This window comes from Balaenoptera musculus, chromosome 9 (genome assembly GCF_009873245.2).
Source record: "Balaenoptera musculus isolate JJ_BM4_2016_0621 chromosome 9, mBalMus1.pri.v3, whole genome shotgun sequence".
Taxonomy (NCBI): domain Eukaryota; kingdom Metazoa; phylum Chordata; class Mammalia; order Artiodactyla; family Balaenopteridae; genus Balaenoptera; species Balaenoptera musculus.
The window spans coordinates 50834505-50851620 of NC_045793.1; the positions used below are offsets into that span (position 1 = coordinate 50834505).

At 39.2% G+C, this 17116-nt stretch overlaps 1 protein-coding gene across 2 annotated transcripts; it reads right to left on the reverse strand.

Annotated features, from left to right (window-relative positions):
* Positions 1–6029: 6029 nt before the first annotated feature.
* CBX3 (chromobox 3) lies at positions 6030–16578 on the reverse strand. 2 transcript variants are annotated; one of them, XM_036863118.1, is made up of 6 exons: positions 16492–16578; positions 14982–15033; positions 11910–12052; positions 10320–10482; positions 7724–7818; positions 6030–7367 (listed from the first exon to the last, which is right to left on the reverse strand). In XM_036863118.1, exons 2-6 carry the CDS (start codon positions 15003–15005, stop codon positions 7241–7243), a joined length of 552 nt encoding a protein of 183 aa, XP_036719013.1. In that variant the 5' UTR covers positions 15006–15033; positions 16492–16578; the 3' UTR covers positions 6030–7240. The 2 variants fall into 2 exon arrangements, with proteins under 2 accessions (XP_036719013.1, XP_036719012.1); XM_036863117.1 differs by lacking the exon at positions 16492–16578 and adding an exon at positions 16216–16367.
* Between the last annotated feature and the right edge of the window lie 538 nt (positions 16579–17116).

Consider the following 17116-nt stretch of genomic DNA (forward strand, 5'->3'; position numbering starts at 1 on the left):
CCCAGCAACGAAGACCCAACACAGCCAAAAAAATAAATAAATAAAATAAAATAAATTTTTAAAAAAAGTAATCTGCATCCCCATAGCAGCATTATTTATAATAGCCAAGATATGGAAACAACTTCTGTCCATTGATGGATGAATGGATAAAGAAGTGGTGATATATATGTGATATCTGTATCTATATCTATCTACAGTACACACACACACAGGAATATTATTTAGCCATTAAAAATGCGGAAGTCCTACCATTTGCAACAATATGGATAGACCTTGAAGGCATTATGCTAAGTGAAATCTCAGATAGAGAAAGACAAATACTGTATGATCTTACGTAAATGTGGAATCTTAAAACACAAAAACAAAAAACTCATAGAAAAAGAAATCAGACCTGTGGTTACCAGAGGTGGAGGGTGGGTGAGGGGGAATCGGAGGAAGGGGGTCAAAAGGTACAAACTTCCGGTTATAAGATAAATAAGTACTAGGGATGTAATGTACAACATGATGGCTATAGCTGACACTGCTGTAGGATATATAGGTTAGTTACTAAGAGAATAAATCTTAAAAATTTCTCATCACAAGGAGAAAAAATTTTTTTCTTCTTTCTTTTCTTTTTATTGTGTCTGTATGAGAAGATGGATTTTAGCTGAACCTATTGTGGTAATCATTTCACAATATATGTAAATCAAACCATCATGCTGTACGCCTTAAACAAGTAATGTATGTTAAGTACTTCTCAATAGAGCTGGAAAAAAAAAAGTGAAAATTCTCTATGCACTCATAGAGCTACAAGAGCAGTTTTAAATATCAGTGTCCTTGTCCTGCTCTCAGGTCAATTTTTCCCCCAATACTTAAATTTAAGTAAAAGGGCAGATTTCAACCTTCATTTGAAAAGTAGAGTTGATAGGAAGTTCCAGGGTGTTCTAAGACACTGAAAATATTCACATTAGAAGTTTTCTAAAAGGCAAGGACAGAGGGTATTTTAAGAAGGTGTTTGCAAATTGGCTGAAATCCTTTGCATTAGTTATACATTTTGTTTATATAAAATATCCACCTTTTTGGGGCTTCCCTGGTGGCACAGTGGTTGAGAACCTGCCTGCCAATGCAGGGGACACGGGTTCGAGCCCTGGTCTGGGAAGATCCCACATGCCGCAGAGCAACTAGGCCCGTGAGCCACAATTACTGAGCCTGCGCGTTTGGAGCCTGTGCTCCGCAACAAGAGAGGCCGCGATAGTGAGAGGCCCGCGCACCACGATGAAGAGTGACCCCCGCTTGCCGCAACTAGAGAAAGCCCTCACACAGAAATGAAGACCCAACACAGCCATAAATAAATAAATAAATAATTTAAAGAAAAATCCACCTTTTTTCTGGAAAGCACTCTTCCAGTGATTGATCCAATTATGTTTCTCCACACATTTGGTTATAGCTGATAGTTCCAGGGAGGGCATCTGACCCAAGCCCAACAGATCTCTTAAAGGATTTTTGAATTGGACGTCAGAGAAAGAAAAACTCATCGTTTCTTTAGAGGCAGATTTGGAGATCTGGGAGCTGTCAGCACTTCTGTTTTTGATTTGCAGAGATCAGTTCCAGAGAAGAGAGCCAATAACCAGAGATGGCAAGTCTTGGGGTTGTGCCAGTCCAGGGTTGCAGTCATCCTGAGGTTTACAGTGGAGATTGGTAATAATATTTATCTGGTCCTTATTAAGTACTGGAGATTCAGCTCTGGGTGTTTTTTATTTAACCTTGAAAATCCCATTAGATAAATACCATCAAGATCATCCTCCTAGTTTTATAGATGCGAATATTGAGGCATAGGGAAGTTAAGTAACTACAATAAATAGCTGAGCTGGGATGCAAACCCATGCGGTCAAACCCCAGAGCCCATGCTCTGAACCACTGTTATTATTATTTTTAAAATAAATTTATTTATTTATTTTTGGCTGCATTATGTCTTCATTGCTGTGTGCAGGCTTTCTCTAGTTGTGTCGAGCAGGGGCTACTCTTCGTTGCAGTGCGTGTGCTTCTCATTGCAGTGGCTTCTCTTGTTGTGGAGCACGGGCTCTAGGCACGCAGGCTTCAGTAGTTGTGGCGCACAGGCTTAGTTGCCCCGCGGCATGTGGGATCTTCCCGGACCAGGGCTCGAACCCATGTCCCCTGCATTGGCAGGTGGATTCTTAACCACTGTGCCACCAGGGAAGTCCTGAACCACTGTTATTTTGTCTCTAGGCCAGCAGTAATTTCCGTTATCAAAGCAGGTTTGAGTTGGGTGTCTCCTACATTTGGCCAAATTATGTAATGTGTTGTAAGCGTACTAAGTAATATACTAATCAAAGGAATACCTCAATATATGTCCAAAGCCACTTTAATATCCTCCCCTTCAAGGTTTCTCCTAGGTTCCCTTTCTCACTAAATGCCATTTTCATCCATCCCAGAAAAAATGAAAACTTGGGAGTCATTCTGGATCCCTTTCTTCCTGACCTCCACATCACCTCATTTTATATCCAAAACCACTTTATTCTACAAGCACATACTGGGGACTTACTATGGACAAAACCCTATCCTCAAACCAGTCCCCTTCTCTTTATTCCCACAGTTAATGCTCTTGTTCATACAACTGACCTTGACGTTCTTCAGCCTTTTTGTGCCCTAGTTTCCTCACCTGTAAAATGGGGTCAATCATGCCTACTCCAGAAGGCTATTTTGAGGATTAAATGAGATAAAGTATAAATAAGTATTCATCAACTGTTATTTATTCTAGGAATGAAACAATTCTTATGTATGATCATGGAGATTTTCATACTGTTTGCTTTTACAGTAAAAACATGGGCTGTAATGGGAAAATAAAGATTCCAAATGAACAGTTCCATATTTTTGTATTTTCCAGGTGACATGATTGCCTGCAGAAATCCTTTAACGTAATATAAATTCTTAAAACACACATAAAACCCCACCAAAAATCCCAACAGCCCTAAATCCCCCCTCCTTTTTCACTATTAGCAGATATGCTGATGATTGCCATGTACCTGAATAGTGCAACACATTTAGAGGAGATAACTACATCCATAAGAAGAATCAAGCTATGAAGATTGGCATCTACTACAATTTCCTTGATTATACCAAATCACCTACTGGAGCTTTAAGTTGTTAAAATTGCTCTCCTTGATCAGTGAATACTCAAAGGTACAAATTCAATTTTTCAACAAAAGATGAAAGGGTATATGTATCATATAGGTTACATACAAATACACATACTATTCATATTCAGCTTCATGTTAGAGATTTTTATCTTTTGCTCGATGCCAATATTTGTCCAGGTATTTGAACACATTTCAGGCCTTTTATGAAAAAGAAAAACTTCAGTTTTATATGTTGGCCAAGTCTTTTTGTAGTGGCATAATGATTATCTTTGATCCATGAGATTAGGGAAACTGATACCTACACATCTACTTCTTCAGAGGCACCGATGTCCATCCTGGGAAACAAAAGTCAGAAACCTTCACAGAAATATTCAACAAAATCTCAGATTAAAGACCTGACTATAAAAATGAAATGAAATGAAGAAAATGAAAATAGAAGAAATTTTAAAAGCCTATCCATGTAACTTCAGAATGGGAGAGGTATTTTCAAACAAGACATGAAATCCAGAAGACATACTGACAAGGGTTGACCACATAAAATTTGGTACGACAAAATGGTTATCATAAATCATGTCAAAAAACATTGGCAGAAAATATTTGCAACACAAAAAATATTATTACATAAGGAACTGCTACAAATTAAATAATTTGTAAAATTGGCAATTCATTTATAGATGAGGAAATGCAAATAGTAAGCATGAAAAGAATGTTCAACAAAAATATCACAGACAGGCAAATTAAAACAAGATGCCATTGAATTGGCCACAAAATCAGTGTTAGTATTATTAATCTGCAGTACCACTGAGGATATGGGGTAATGACTACTGATGGAAGAGTTGTACACCAGTACAAGATTGACTTCATTAATTTCTGGAAATCCATCTATATCTACTTAAGTTTCACTATACATTATGTAAAAGAATGTTCACCACCTTGCTTCCCTGGAGTCCAGTGGTTAAGAGTCTGTGCTTGCAACGCAAGGGGCACCAGTTCGATCCCTGATCTAAGCTCCTTGGAACTAAGATCGCACATGCCCCGTGGCACGGCCAAAAAAATAAAATACCTAGTAATAAATCTAACCAAGGAGATGAAAGACCTGTACTCTGAAAACTATATGCCACTGGAAAAAGAAATTGAAATGACACAAAGAAATGGATGTTCACCACATTAATCTAACAGCAAAAAACTACAAACAACCTAAGTGTTCATACCCAGCAACTGATTAAGTTGGGGAACCTCCATACAACAGCCTACGGTGTCCCCACTAAAAATAGATAACACACATTTTTTTTTTAAATAAATTTATTTATTTATTTTTGGCTGTATTGGGTCCCCGTCTCCGTGCGAGGGCCTTCTCTAATTGCGGCAAGCGGGGGCCACTCTTCATCGCGGTGCGCGGGCCTCTCACCATCGCGGCCCCTCTCGCTGCGGAGCACAGGCTCCAGACGCGCAGGCCCAGCAGCCGCTGCTCACGGGCCCAGCCGCTCCGCGGCACGCGGGATCCTCCCAGACCAGGGCCCGAACCCGCGCCCCCTGCACCAGCAAGCAGACTCCCAACCACTGCGCCACCAGGGAAGCCCCGGTAACACACATTTTTATTACCACATACAAGGCATTGTTTTAAGTGTCTCTCATATGCTTATATTTCATCTTGATTTACCTCTATTTTATAGATGAGGAAACTGAGGTACAGAGAGGTGAAGTAACTTGTTGAGAGACTGTGCTATACTGGTTTTGAAGATGGAAGGGGCCAGGAACCAAGGTATAGATGGCCTCTAGGAACCAGCCCTAATACCTTGACTTTTTTAATTTTTAGGCCACGCCGCATGGCATACGGGATCTTAGTTCCCCGACCAGGGACCAAACCTACGTTCCCCGCAGTGGAAGTGTGGAGTCAACCACTGGACTGCCAGGGAAGCCCCAATACCTTGACTTTGTATTTTGGACTCCAGAAATAATAAATTTGTTGTTTTAAGCCATTCAAGTTTGTGACAACTTTTTATAGCACCAGTAAGAAACAGATACAACATAAGGGATATTAAAATACATGGACAAGTTTCCAGAAATGCTCTCACTAAGCTAAAATTCAAGGTACAGTCATTAATTTCTGATCTGAACAAAAGGTTCTGTATCATTTACAAACCCACTGTTGAGAGCAGTGCTAGGTCTACAAAAAGACTGATAAACAGCTTAGTATAGATGATTTCCTTTTTTCTGTATAGATTTTGGAAATTAGTAGAAATATATCACAACAGGATCAGTCCTATCAGAATACCTGTTTTTTTTTAGATGGCAGCTTCAACAAACTAGAGTCTGAGTATCAAAATTTCACTTTAATGAAACAAGTTCCTCTTAGGCATCACCTGAAACTTATTTTTTTAAATAATGTATTTATTTTTGGCTGCGTTGGGTCTTCATTGCTGCACGTGGGCTTTCTCTAGTTGCAGTGAGCAGGGGCTACTCTTCGTAGCAGTGCGTGGGCTTCTCATTGCGGTGGCTTCTCTTGTTGAGGAGCACAGGCTCTAGGCACACGGGCTCAGTAGTTGTGGCTCCCCGTTCTACAGTGCAGGCTCAATAGTTGTGGCACACGGGCTTATTTGCTCCGCAGCATGTGGGATCTTCCTGGACCAGGGCCCAAACCCGTGTCCCCTGCGTTGGCAGGCGGATTCTTAACCACTGTGCCACCAGGGAAGTCCCCTGAAACTCATTTTAACAAGAAAACCTTTTTGTGTTAATACATATTCTAATTGAAATTCCTAAACTCAAAGGATCTAAAACAGGTACTCTAATGCCTTAGTGATATCACACTATTTACAAATATGAAGTTAATACAGTGAATATGTTTCTACTCCCACTATAAAGGTCATCAGATTAAAAAAAAAAGTCTAATCACATAAAGGAATATAAAACTATTTATTGACCACTGTTCACCAGTATTTACAATAAAGTAAACAATATACAGTTGAATAACATTCTGATTACTACAAAGTTATTGTTTTTCCTGGCTTCTGCTGAACCAGTAACCCAAAATACTGAGAAGATTGAGCCTACATATAAGGAGTGGGTTGGGGTAAAGTTTGAAAAAACATGCAGGTCAAGTTTAGAGTAGAAAACTTTGTTCACTCATTTATTCCTGCAGATCCTAAACTGCCAACATCTCTAACCATCTGGTTAGGTTTCCATTAACAAGTCTGAGACATTCCATGTATCACAGTCTTTCAGTAAATACAGCACACGGATTTCAACTTCTTATAAAGAATGGTTTGCCAAAAGGAAGCTTTAAATGTCCACTTAACTAAGTCTTGCTTGGCTAATTTAAAACATACCAGAATTTTTCCATTTTTTTCATTTGGGTTGACAGAGATAAAATTTTCCTTTCAGGGGGTTTTACATATAAAACTGCATTTATATGATGGTAGATATGCATGCAGATTCTGATAGGGCTGCTTTAAAAAATTATCCAATTTAAATTAATTTGTCTCATTAATTACAAAATTGTTTAATTTGAAAGGTTAAGACTTAGATTTTCAATTTAAGTTGAAGTGATTTCTTATATTGCTCAAAATGATAGAATCCCAGAAACATGGGCTCATCCATGGTTGTGAAAGGCTGTTTTTGTTTTGGTAAATGTGTTTAAACAATAACCAAAAAACCCCCAAACCATTTACATATGTATTTTATGTATACACTTACAGAAAACCCAGAATGGTCCTTAGGCATATATGAGTTAAATGCAAATTCTAAATTCTGATTGAGTAATGACTATGGAGATTTTCCCCAACATTTAGAAAAGCTGTTCTCTAATGCAGAGGAAATAATATACCATAGTATCAAATGTTCTTTTCTGCTAAAGGAAGCAACTACAGAAAGCTTTTATTTGTTCAAAGTAACCAGTGCTACAGATGCAAAAAAAAAAAAAAACAGAAACAAAACCCCCAAAAAACCCCCCTAAACGCAACAACTTCCCCAATACTACTTCAAAACGAACATATCAAATGTGATTTTCATTAGAATGTAGTTATTTCTTCACACTAATAAATCAAAAGACCAAGACCCAGATTTTATATATATATATAAATATATATAAAAAGCAATGCAAACAATTATTGAGCTTCATCTTCTGGACAAGAATGCCAAGTTAGTCTCTCTTCATAAAAAGCAATTACAATTTGAGGACACTTCATATTTGCCTCCTTTGCCAGCACCAAGTCCGCCTCATCTGAATCTTTCCTGTTGTGAGGAAAAAAAAAATTCAATTAAAAAGTCTAAACTGTTTTTTGTCAACTGATAACCATTCACTTAAGGATCATAACTCAATCAAAAGGTATTCAAGTGCTTCAGGGTTATGTGGTTACTTGTGGCTGTGTTCCAATAAAACTTAATTTTCCAAAACAGGCCACAGTTTGCCACTCGTTGCTTTAGCAAAGTAACTAGAATCATCCTTTTAGCAGATAATTACTCTCTACCTAATGATGGTCAACTATTTGTAAAACCTAGGTAGATATGTTTTTTAAAACTTCACAAGTTTTTAAAAAACATTATCTATTCTTACTTTAAAATATAACAGAAATTACCCACACACTTACCATTTCATGAGAAACATTAATTCTCCACTGCTGTCTGTGGCACCAATTATTCGCTCTGGGTCAAGACCTCTGGCAAAACCTCTTGGTTTATCAGCCTGTTTAAAAGAGGTTAAATGATTATTTACATAAATGTTCCCACACATTTTTTTCAGAGAGCAATCTAACAATATTAACTTCCAATTTGTTTTCATGATATGTAACTTTTAAATAAAAACCTTCTGATGGTGAAACAAATGACCAGAGCAAGAGCCCATATTTAGTACTAAAACACATATTAATTTCCATTAAACTTACAAGCAGAAAAAACAAATCTGGATGTCTAAAATATTCTGAATCATAAAATCAAGAAAGCAGACAAAACTTTCTTCATTCAAAGACACCAAAAGGCAGGAAAAAACCCCAATCTCCTTTTTTCTGGCAATTCTAATCAATTAGTAATTATAAATGCTTGAAAGTCAGTATTTCAAATTACTTCTAGGAATTGTCTAAATTACCCACGTATTTTTTAAAGCACACAGAAACTGTAAACAGCAAAATAATAAAAGCTTTAAAATGAGACTAATCAGTATTGTAATCAATCTGCATTACAGTAAACCTTATAAAATACTTAGTATAAACCAAAACTGTGGTCTGAGGGACTCCCGGGGATGCCCGAGACCTTCTGGAGTATCTGTTTATCTGCAAGATCTCCTCTTTTCATGTATCTGTGACTTTATATTGTCTTTGCAGATCTCCACCAAACAACATAGCACAGCAAATCGAATACAGGACTAATGCCTTATTAAGACAGACACTGACAAGATTTGCAAAAATGTAAAATGTCACTCTTCTCATTTAAAGTTATTTTTCATGAAAACTTATGAATAACATGTAACAGTCTTCGTCATTCTTAACTGAATATACAAAACTGTGTAAGTTTCTACTTTAATTTCTAATGCAGTTAGTACTGATCGTTATAATCCATATAAACAAGTTTTTTGGGATCCTCAATAATTTTCTAGAGTGTAAAGGGGACTTGAGACCAAAAAAGAGAAGTGCTTACATAACAAATCCTTTCTCCCCATGAGACTTTTTACATCATTATCTTGAGCTCTGGAGTCAGACTGCCTAGGTTATAATGATGACTCTAACCTTCACTCGCTGTGTGGCTTTGGGCAAGTTAACCTGTTTGTGATTCAGGTTCATTTTCTATAAAATACATACAATTAATACTATGTTTCATAGGAATTTTAAAGTATATGGAAAGCAAATTAAGTCATTTAGAACACTGCTTGGCACATTAGGAGGGCTCAATACAGGATAACTATTGTTATTAAACAGTGCTTCTGCTGAGCATGTGGTTGACTTCCAATTTACTTACAACTGATTCTTAAGATTGTTACCTTTTTGCCTTGGCTGCTAAAGTGTTCAGAACCAAATTTGTAGCCCACCTCTGTTTCCCTTCTGTAAAAAATGAGGGTAATACCTATGATCTTGACAGAATTGTCATTAAGAGTTAATGGACTGGGACTTCCCTGGTGGTACAGTGGTTAAGAATCCACCTGCCGATGCAGGGGAAACGGGTTTGAGCCCTGGGCCAGGAAGATCCCACATGCCTTGGAACAACTAAGCCCATGCGCCACAACTACTGAGCCTGTGCTCTAGAGCCTATGTGCCACAACTACTGAAGCCCGCGCGCCTAGAGCCCATGCTCCGCAACAAGAGAAGCCACCGCAATGAGAAGCCCACGCACTGCAATGAAGAGTAGTCCCCACTCGCCGCAACTAGAGAAAAGCCCACATGCAGCAATGAAGACCCAACACAGCAAAAAAAAAAAAAAAAGTTAATGGACTGTGAAGTACTTAGCATCTAGTTCAAATGATCAAATTTTAAATCCAAAGTCCTTATCAATAAATCTGTATTGTATGTTTAGTCCCCAAGCCTAGATATAATTCAGACCCAAGACCTTTTCCCAAATTGCCGTGTTAGGCCAAAAGGCAGGGCAAGTATGTTTTAAAGTTGAGGGTAGAAGCAAAGAGTTATGTAATTTGCTCAAAGCCACAAAGAAATCAACGAAGCAAAGATTGGCTCAAAATACACATGCAGTGAATGAACCAATTATCTCATTTTATGCCAATAAAAATTAATAAAAAAATTATTATCCAAGATTATATACTTCAAAATCAAAGTACTGTTTGGCAATACAAGGATCATGTGCCAAAGTTTTGGTCACTACCACTCACTAATGATCTATAATCAAAATGTGCTATGTAGATTGTTTTCACTGTATTGTAAGGGATTCTCAATGATCAATTTTGTATTGTTTTTACTTAAGACAGCTGGTCTAGATGAGAGGAAATCGTCTGATCTGAAGTCAAATCCATCAATCTATCCAAAATAACACTAGCACAATTTTAAGTGGTGTAAGCACTTACTAGACATTTACACAATGTAGGGTAAACCATGCCTATCCTTTCTGTCCCAAATATTAAATATTAAGTATTTTAAAAAGGCCTTTTAATGATATTTTTAAAGTACTTGAGTTTTAAAAAGTATTTAAAAAATCAAGTCATCCTTTTACAAAAAGCCAGTTTGCTGGCCAATGTTTTATACGTACAGCATCTCTTTTCTTCTTTGATTTGCTATCATCAGATTCACTGTCAGATAAAGATTTTCTTTTTGTTCCATCTTTTTCTTTACCAGCTTTTTGAGAATTAAGAAATGCTTCAATTAACTCTGGACAATCTAAGTTTTCTTCGGGTTCCCAAGTATTGTCTGCACTGTGTTCAGTTAAAAAAAAAAAATTCATTCAATTAAACATGGTTCATCACCATCATCCAGATCCATTTAATACATACCTGACAAAAAGCCCTCTGTACTGCAGATACTAATCATTTCCCCCCTTCCCCTCACATTCTTTTGAGGGAATCTAGACTTCCTTTTGTGTCTACTTTCACAGTCCGTACTAAGTGGGCAATGTTATTACCTCCAAGGTAACTGAACCTGACTCTAGCAGAACAACTGGAACCAATATTTTTCCAAGTTATGCGGACAACTCACTTTAGAATTCCTCTGGAAGAGCCTTTAAAAAAGGTGGATTCCTGGTTCCCACCTCAAATTACTTTATCAGATTGTGCCTAGGGTTGAGGCCTCCAATACTGTGTTTTAAAACACAGCAATTCAGAGGCGCTCTCAAATGTGAGACAGTATTTTCAATTTCTGCTGGGTACTCAAATTGGGAAGTGATATAAAACAGGGGTTGGCAACTCACAAGTCAAAATCAGCCTTTTGTATGGCTGGCAAACTGTTTTTTACATTTTTAATCGGTTGGGAAAGAAATGTCACAATAAAAGTCATATGGAATTGAATTTTGGGGCCCATAAACAAAAGCATTATTAGAACACAGCCATGTTCATCTGTTTAATGTATTGCCTATTGCTGCTTTTGTACTACATTCTCAGAGTTGAATAGCTGTGACAGAAGCCCACAAAGCCTAGATTATCTACTATGTGACTCTTAAAGTCTGCCAATCCCTGATATACGGCAGGGATGACCATTTCCATGTGTTTTTCAGAAGGGCTGGAAAGAAAATGAATATCAATTACCAAATGTGAAAGTAAGATCACCCTATACCACTAGTTACAAGATTGCTAACTTTGTGTGCTCTGACCCAAAAAGCCTTTACAGAACTAGACAGAATGAAATTAATCATTTTAGAGATGCTAGGAAAGATGCTTTTAACCTCTAGTTACAACTTGGTCTGTTGATTCCCAGACTCTACTTCTTAGAGATTAGGATACAGTAAACCTAGTGTAGGACCTGAATTATGATGAGCACTTCTGTTTAAGACCCACTAGTATACCTTACATAGCTTCACTATTTTTTAATGTCCTCTGTAGGGAAACCATGTAGATTAGGTATTCTAGGTAGTACAGTATCCAACTACATTAAAAAGCAAACTGTACTCTATATTATATAAATTTGACTCTCCAAGGTAATCAACTAGACTCAAATCTGCTAGGTTACCACTGTAGGCAAAAGACATGGCTCTTTTTAAACATACCTCAAACAAGATACCCTGGATTAAAGGTGCTTTTAAATTTAAAGAAACTTACAGAAAATGGATAAAAAGATCTTAGACTAAAAACAAATTTTAAATGTTATTTAAGTACAGTTAAACATATAATAAGGCACTGAGATTTCTTACTCTGTAAATCCCTTCCACTTCAGGAAATACTCCACCTTCCCATTCACTACACGTCGGTCCAGTACTTTTTCTACCACAAATTCTTCAGGTTCTGCCTCTTCGACTTTTTTACTCTTTCCATTCTGTTTCTTTCCCATTTTTTGCTAAAACAAAACAAAAGAGAGATTTAAGAAATGTCTTTTTTGACTTTTTTAGTACATTTTAAAGGCTAGACTACTTATATTATCGTTGCATTTGACACCTAAATTTCCACTTCTATATCCCAGAGCAGATACCTTCTGAAAAGGTAAAAGTTAACAGATAATAAAATAAAGGAATTCTTGATTCTGTGGGTTTAGCTCAAAACTATCACCCACCACCCTTCACTGAAATAATACAATCAAAAACGTTCTTTGAAAACACTGTTTTATCTTTTCCTGGTCTTATTTCTATGTAGTCTACAAAACCAAATTTAGTAGAGTTTTCACTTATTTTAACCACAGGACAGCAACAAACAACTATTAGAAACTATTAGAGGATTATACAAAGGAGAATAACTAGTAGTGACAGGTCTTATTAGTGAACCATAGACCCATTAAAACTACAGCTCCCAAACACTAAGACCCCCTTTCCCAATTGAAACACCGATGTTAAAAGCCTCAACAATTTAAGAGAAAAGATAACTGCAGAACAAAAACATGGTTCAGAACCCTGATATCAATTGCAGGGTCAACCAATGAGACCATAAATAGGTTAAAAAGGACAAGATCATTTCCCCATAATCTCTGTATATAATGTCACTCACCACTTGGAACAAACCTATAATGCTGTCACTTCAAGAGGCCAAAATGCTGGATCATTTTAATTATCTAATGTGAAAAAATCCTTTTTTCTTGGCTTCTCAAGAGAAAGACTCTAAACTGGTAGCCAATGAAACTAACTTACAAGTTTTTAGGTTAGATTTTTTTCTTTTTTTGGGTATAACACTCTTTGAGAGAAGCAGGAGACCAAGCTCAACAGACCAATAACTCAAAACAGATTTGTTATTGAAAATGGATAAACTTTCAAAAAAACCCGGAAATGGTTATTAAGAGACTAAGGGGGGAAATCCCACATGTTATGTTCATCTTGGAATCATTTCACCTTAAAACAGGTGCTATTAAAAAAAAAAAATTAATTGCTCAGTCACTAAAGTCATCCCTCCTAAAGCATGTAAGCAGAAAAATTAACAGCAATGCCTCCAGACTGCAAAGGACATTTAAAAATACGTAATCATTTAGAGGTGTACACACACATATAAGAAATAAAAATCCTCTGAAACTTAAATAATGCAGCAAACACCTGATTTTGTTGGATACCATTCCCCATGTCAGGTCTTACAACTTTCATTAGTCAAGATACTTGGGTACTGCACCCAGTCAAATAGCCTTCTGCCTCCGTACAGTACAAGGAAGGTAATGATGGTGGTAGTGGAAAGAGTGAAGAAAAACTGGTATAGACCAAAGCTTATCAGACACTGATCCTAAATGAAAAACAAAAAAAGTATGTCCATGAAACTAAGAGGCTAACAGAGTAAACAGGAAAACAAAAATAAACACAGAAAATGAAAGACAAAAAAAATTTGGCAAAAGAAATGAAGTATTTACTACTATGGCACCCATAAACTAGTTTCAAATGCTCATCCTTTTCTTTTTAAAAGAAAATCCACCCACTTTCCCATTTAAATTACAGCACACATTATCTCACAACACTAACAAAATTATTTTAAAATGCAAAGTTAGGTAGATTCTGAAGACTATCAAACTGTATGCAAAGCGATTTAATTTTAATAGAAGCATCTATTTGCTTTCTGTATCTATACTCATCCTCACAGTCTCAGGGACAGCTATTTCGTTTCCCATCCAATACTTTTGATACTGGTGATTGTAAAGCCAATTTAATTATCTACATTTTGGTTTACTGATTATGAAATTTGAAGGGCAATTCAATCCTGAGGAAGCACAGATTATGCTTTGTGCTTTTTCCATTGATGGATTTGATGGGAATAAATTATGCCACCAGACAGGCTTTATATTTAAATGTTTCTCTGGATGTTTGACTTAAAAGTGCAATCTAATGATGAAACAAATGAAAAATCACCAATGTGCCCTTTATATTGCAAAAGCCAAGGGGAGAATACACAAACCAAAACCATTTTGCTTTATTTAGATGTTAACACTCACCTTTATATAATTCCAATTGTTATTAACGCAATGTGTTAGAATTAAATACTGTGGGAACCATAACTTTGAATTTCGTGATTTTTATGTGAATATTCCAATGGCTATGTTAAAACTCCAAAGTTGACATGGCTGAACACATACATGTCTACAGGTTTACAGAAGTTTTAATGAAGCCTAAGAATGCAAACTGTGGGTTTAAGAAACTGTTGGAGAGAAAAAACTTAATTGCTCAAAAGATCCAGAAAATCTAATTTCCTCTCTTTCCTGGACGTATGTGTGATGTTTTTTCATGTCATGTATTAAAAAAACCGCATTGCAATGACTTAAATTTAAACCCTTCTGTATTTTAGAATAAGCAAGTTTGAAATATGAGTGACCAAAACAATTCGAAATATTCAATGACTTTTGTCTCCATCTAAGTGTGCAAGGTAACCGTTCTTTAAACAGGGCAATGCTGAAAATACTTGCTTTCTCTAGAATTCAGTAGAGTGATTTAGAGAATAGTATGCCAATCAACAAGGGCTTTATTGCTTTGTCCGTGTATGCTTGTAACATTCTTCCAGATCACATAAATTTTTGTATCTTTATTTCAAGATAAGAATACTTGGTAAAAATTTATTTCGTGCTACTCTCCCAAGATTAGGTTTCTCTAAACGAATCAAGACACTACTAAGCCAAGTCAATAAATATCTCAATGTAGTAATTTCCTTTTTGCTCCTAACTCTCCCCATAATAACAGTGGGGCGAGAAGGGACTGGAAACTATATATGGATGTAAATTTCTCAACCACAGAGATGCAAAGTTATAATTTTTGGAGGAAAAAAGTTTGCGTTAGATCCATAAATATTTTAGGTTGTTGTCATTAACTTACCAATGTAGTTTTATTGGACGCCATTTTTTATTGCAGACTTGAAGAGCTATTACTAGAAAAATACATAACAGTTAAAAAAGTTTGCAAGACACAAAAAAGTAGCTAAACATAAGTTTTGTTTGGATTCCAACCCCCACCTAGGTAACTCACGTTATCAAACATGTATACAAATCCACAGAGAAGCAGTTTTGAGATTCTGCACAAACTAGTGATACATGCCTAAGAGTATATCAGTGTTGTAACCAAGTGTACCTAGATAACCTTACCGGGCACGTTAGTACCCGAGAAAGCTTTACAGAGTAAAAAATAGACAATTTTTTTTTTCCCAATCCAAATCCCACTTATAACCATAGTCACAATTTTTAAAAAAATGGCCAAATAGTTTGGTTCAAAATCAAACGACTGCCCAAACGATCACAATAACCAATTACTGTGAATTTCTCCTCTACACTTAACAGTCCAAAGAGTCGCCTATGTAATGTAATCCCAACCTGGTTTCCTCTTAGCAACCCTCCCTTTCCAATCACTAGTTAAAAAACTAAAGGAAAAAAAAAAACCCGAGATGTTCCAGTCCCATTTCGTGCCACTTTTGTAACCAAATCACCTCTTTCTGCACTTTCATCCGCTCCCCTTAAGCCCCTGCCCCACCCGGCTTAACAAGGCCTTAGCGCCCAGCCCCCGCCCCGCCCCCTCCCCCCCACGGGAGCGCGGGCCTCGTGGTCAGCGCATCCGCGGGGAGAAACAAAGGCCGCGGCGCGGGGGCTCAAGGGCACTGCGCCACGGGGCCCGCGCCTCCCCCGACCAGGCGACGGCCACGTAACGGAGCGCCCGCCGCAGCCTCCGGACATCGGGCCGCGCGGAAACGGGAGAATGCACCGCCCTCCCTGGAGGCCCAAGTCGCCGACCGAGGCCGGGAGGGGAAGGAGAGCCCCTCTTCTTGATGCGGGATGGGGGAGGGGAGAAAGAAATGCGCTTTGTCTAGAAATAAGGCAGCTGTCGCCACAGCTTTCAACCTTGGGGAAGAGAGTCTCGTCCCCTAAACCAACTACAGACGCCGGCCCAGCGCCAGGCCCGCCGCGGGGTCTCTTCGCCTCTCCTTTCCTTCCCACCAGCTCCTGATTCAGGGTCGGGCGGGGAAGGGATGGGAAGCGGGGAACTGGGGGGTCTCTGGGGCGCATGTGGTATCTTAAGCAACACCACCGAGTGAAAGCTAGAGAAAAAGAAAGACACCGACTTCACCGCCTCCGAGCTGCTCCGGGTCCCGGGTCTGCAGCGTCTCCGGCCCTGCGCGCCTCAAGCTCCAGCCACATCCGAAGGGGAGGGGGCTGGGGAGCTGCGCGCGGGGCCGCCGCCGGGGGGAGGGGAAGGTGGCACCGCCCACGCCCGGCGGCCGCGAGGGGTGGGGTGGGCGCGCGCCCCGCGGCGGGGAGGGGCCGTGCGCCGCGCAGTGCCCGCCGGGAGCCCGAGCCCGGGAGAGCGAGGGGGAGGGGGCGGTGACAGTGGCGTTTACCGTTCGTGGCGTGGCGCCTGGTGGTCCCCGGAGGGGAGGGAGAGGGAAGCGGGGGGGGGGCGGGTGAGAGCCGTGACCGAAGTCTCCTCGGCGGAGGTTTTTCCTGCTTTGCAGCAGTAGTGGCTGGCGCCAAAACAGGACTCCGCCCACTTCCTTGCCCCTGGGGTTGGGTGTCTCCGAACGCTGGGGGTGGGGGGGTGGAAATAAAAACGAGCGTCCCTTTCGACTACCCGCGAGGTCGACCCCAAAAGCGTTGGCCAGGGTTAGGTTGGTAGAGCGTGAAGTGTAATTTTTTGACTAGAAGTCGCTTCGGGTGTTTCCGGAAGGGGCCGAGTCGGTCCTCCGCGCAGGGGAGGAAGGGTGGGGGAGGGAAAACACAGTAGAGAAGGCTACTAAGTTTTAAGACGGAGGTAGGGGGAGATTATCAAAGTGTTGCTGTAAGGACTACCTCCGGGGTTGAGGGGGCTGGACCTCGGGGCTGAAGATTAAGCTCCTCCCAACAGCGTTAATTTCAAAATGCGCGACCGTTTCTCACCTGCCCTGCGCTAAGGGGGCTGGGCCCAGTTCCGAGAGTCATATACGCAGAACTCGAGCCTTCCACAATTCACAGAGCCCTTTTACGCAA

Bases quoted from the DNA above. Each gene is read 5' to 3' on its own strand.
- CBX3 (XM_036863118.1), bottom strand. From the start codon at position 15,005: ATGGCGTCCAATAAAACTACATTG. The intron at 12,053-14,981 runs GTAAGTTAATGA...GTTTTGTTTTAG, and splicing joins CGTCCAATAAAACTACATTG to CAAAAAATGGGAAAGAAACA. The intron at 10,483-11,909 runs GTAAGAAATCTC...AACTGAACACAG, and splicing joins AAGTGGAAGGGATTTACAGA to TGCAGACAATACTTGGGAAC.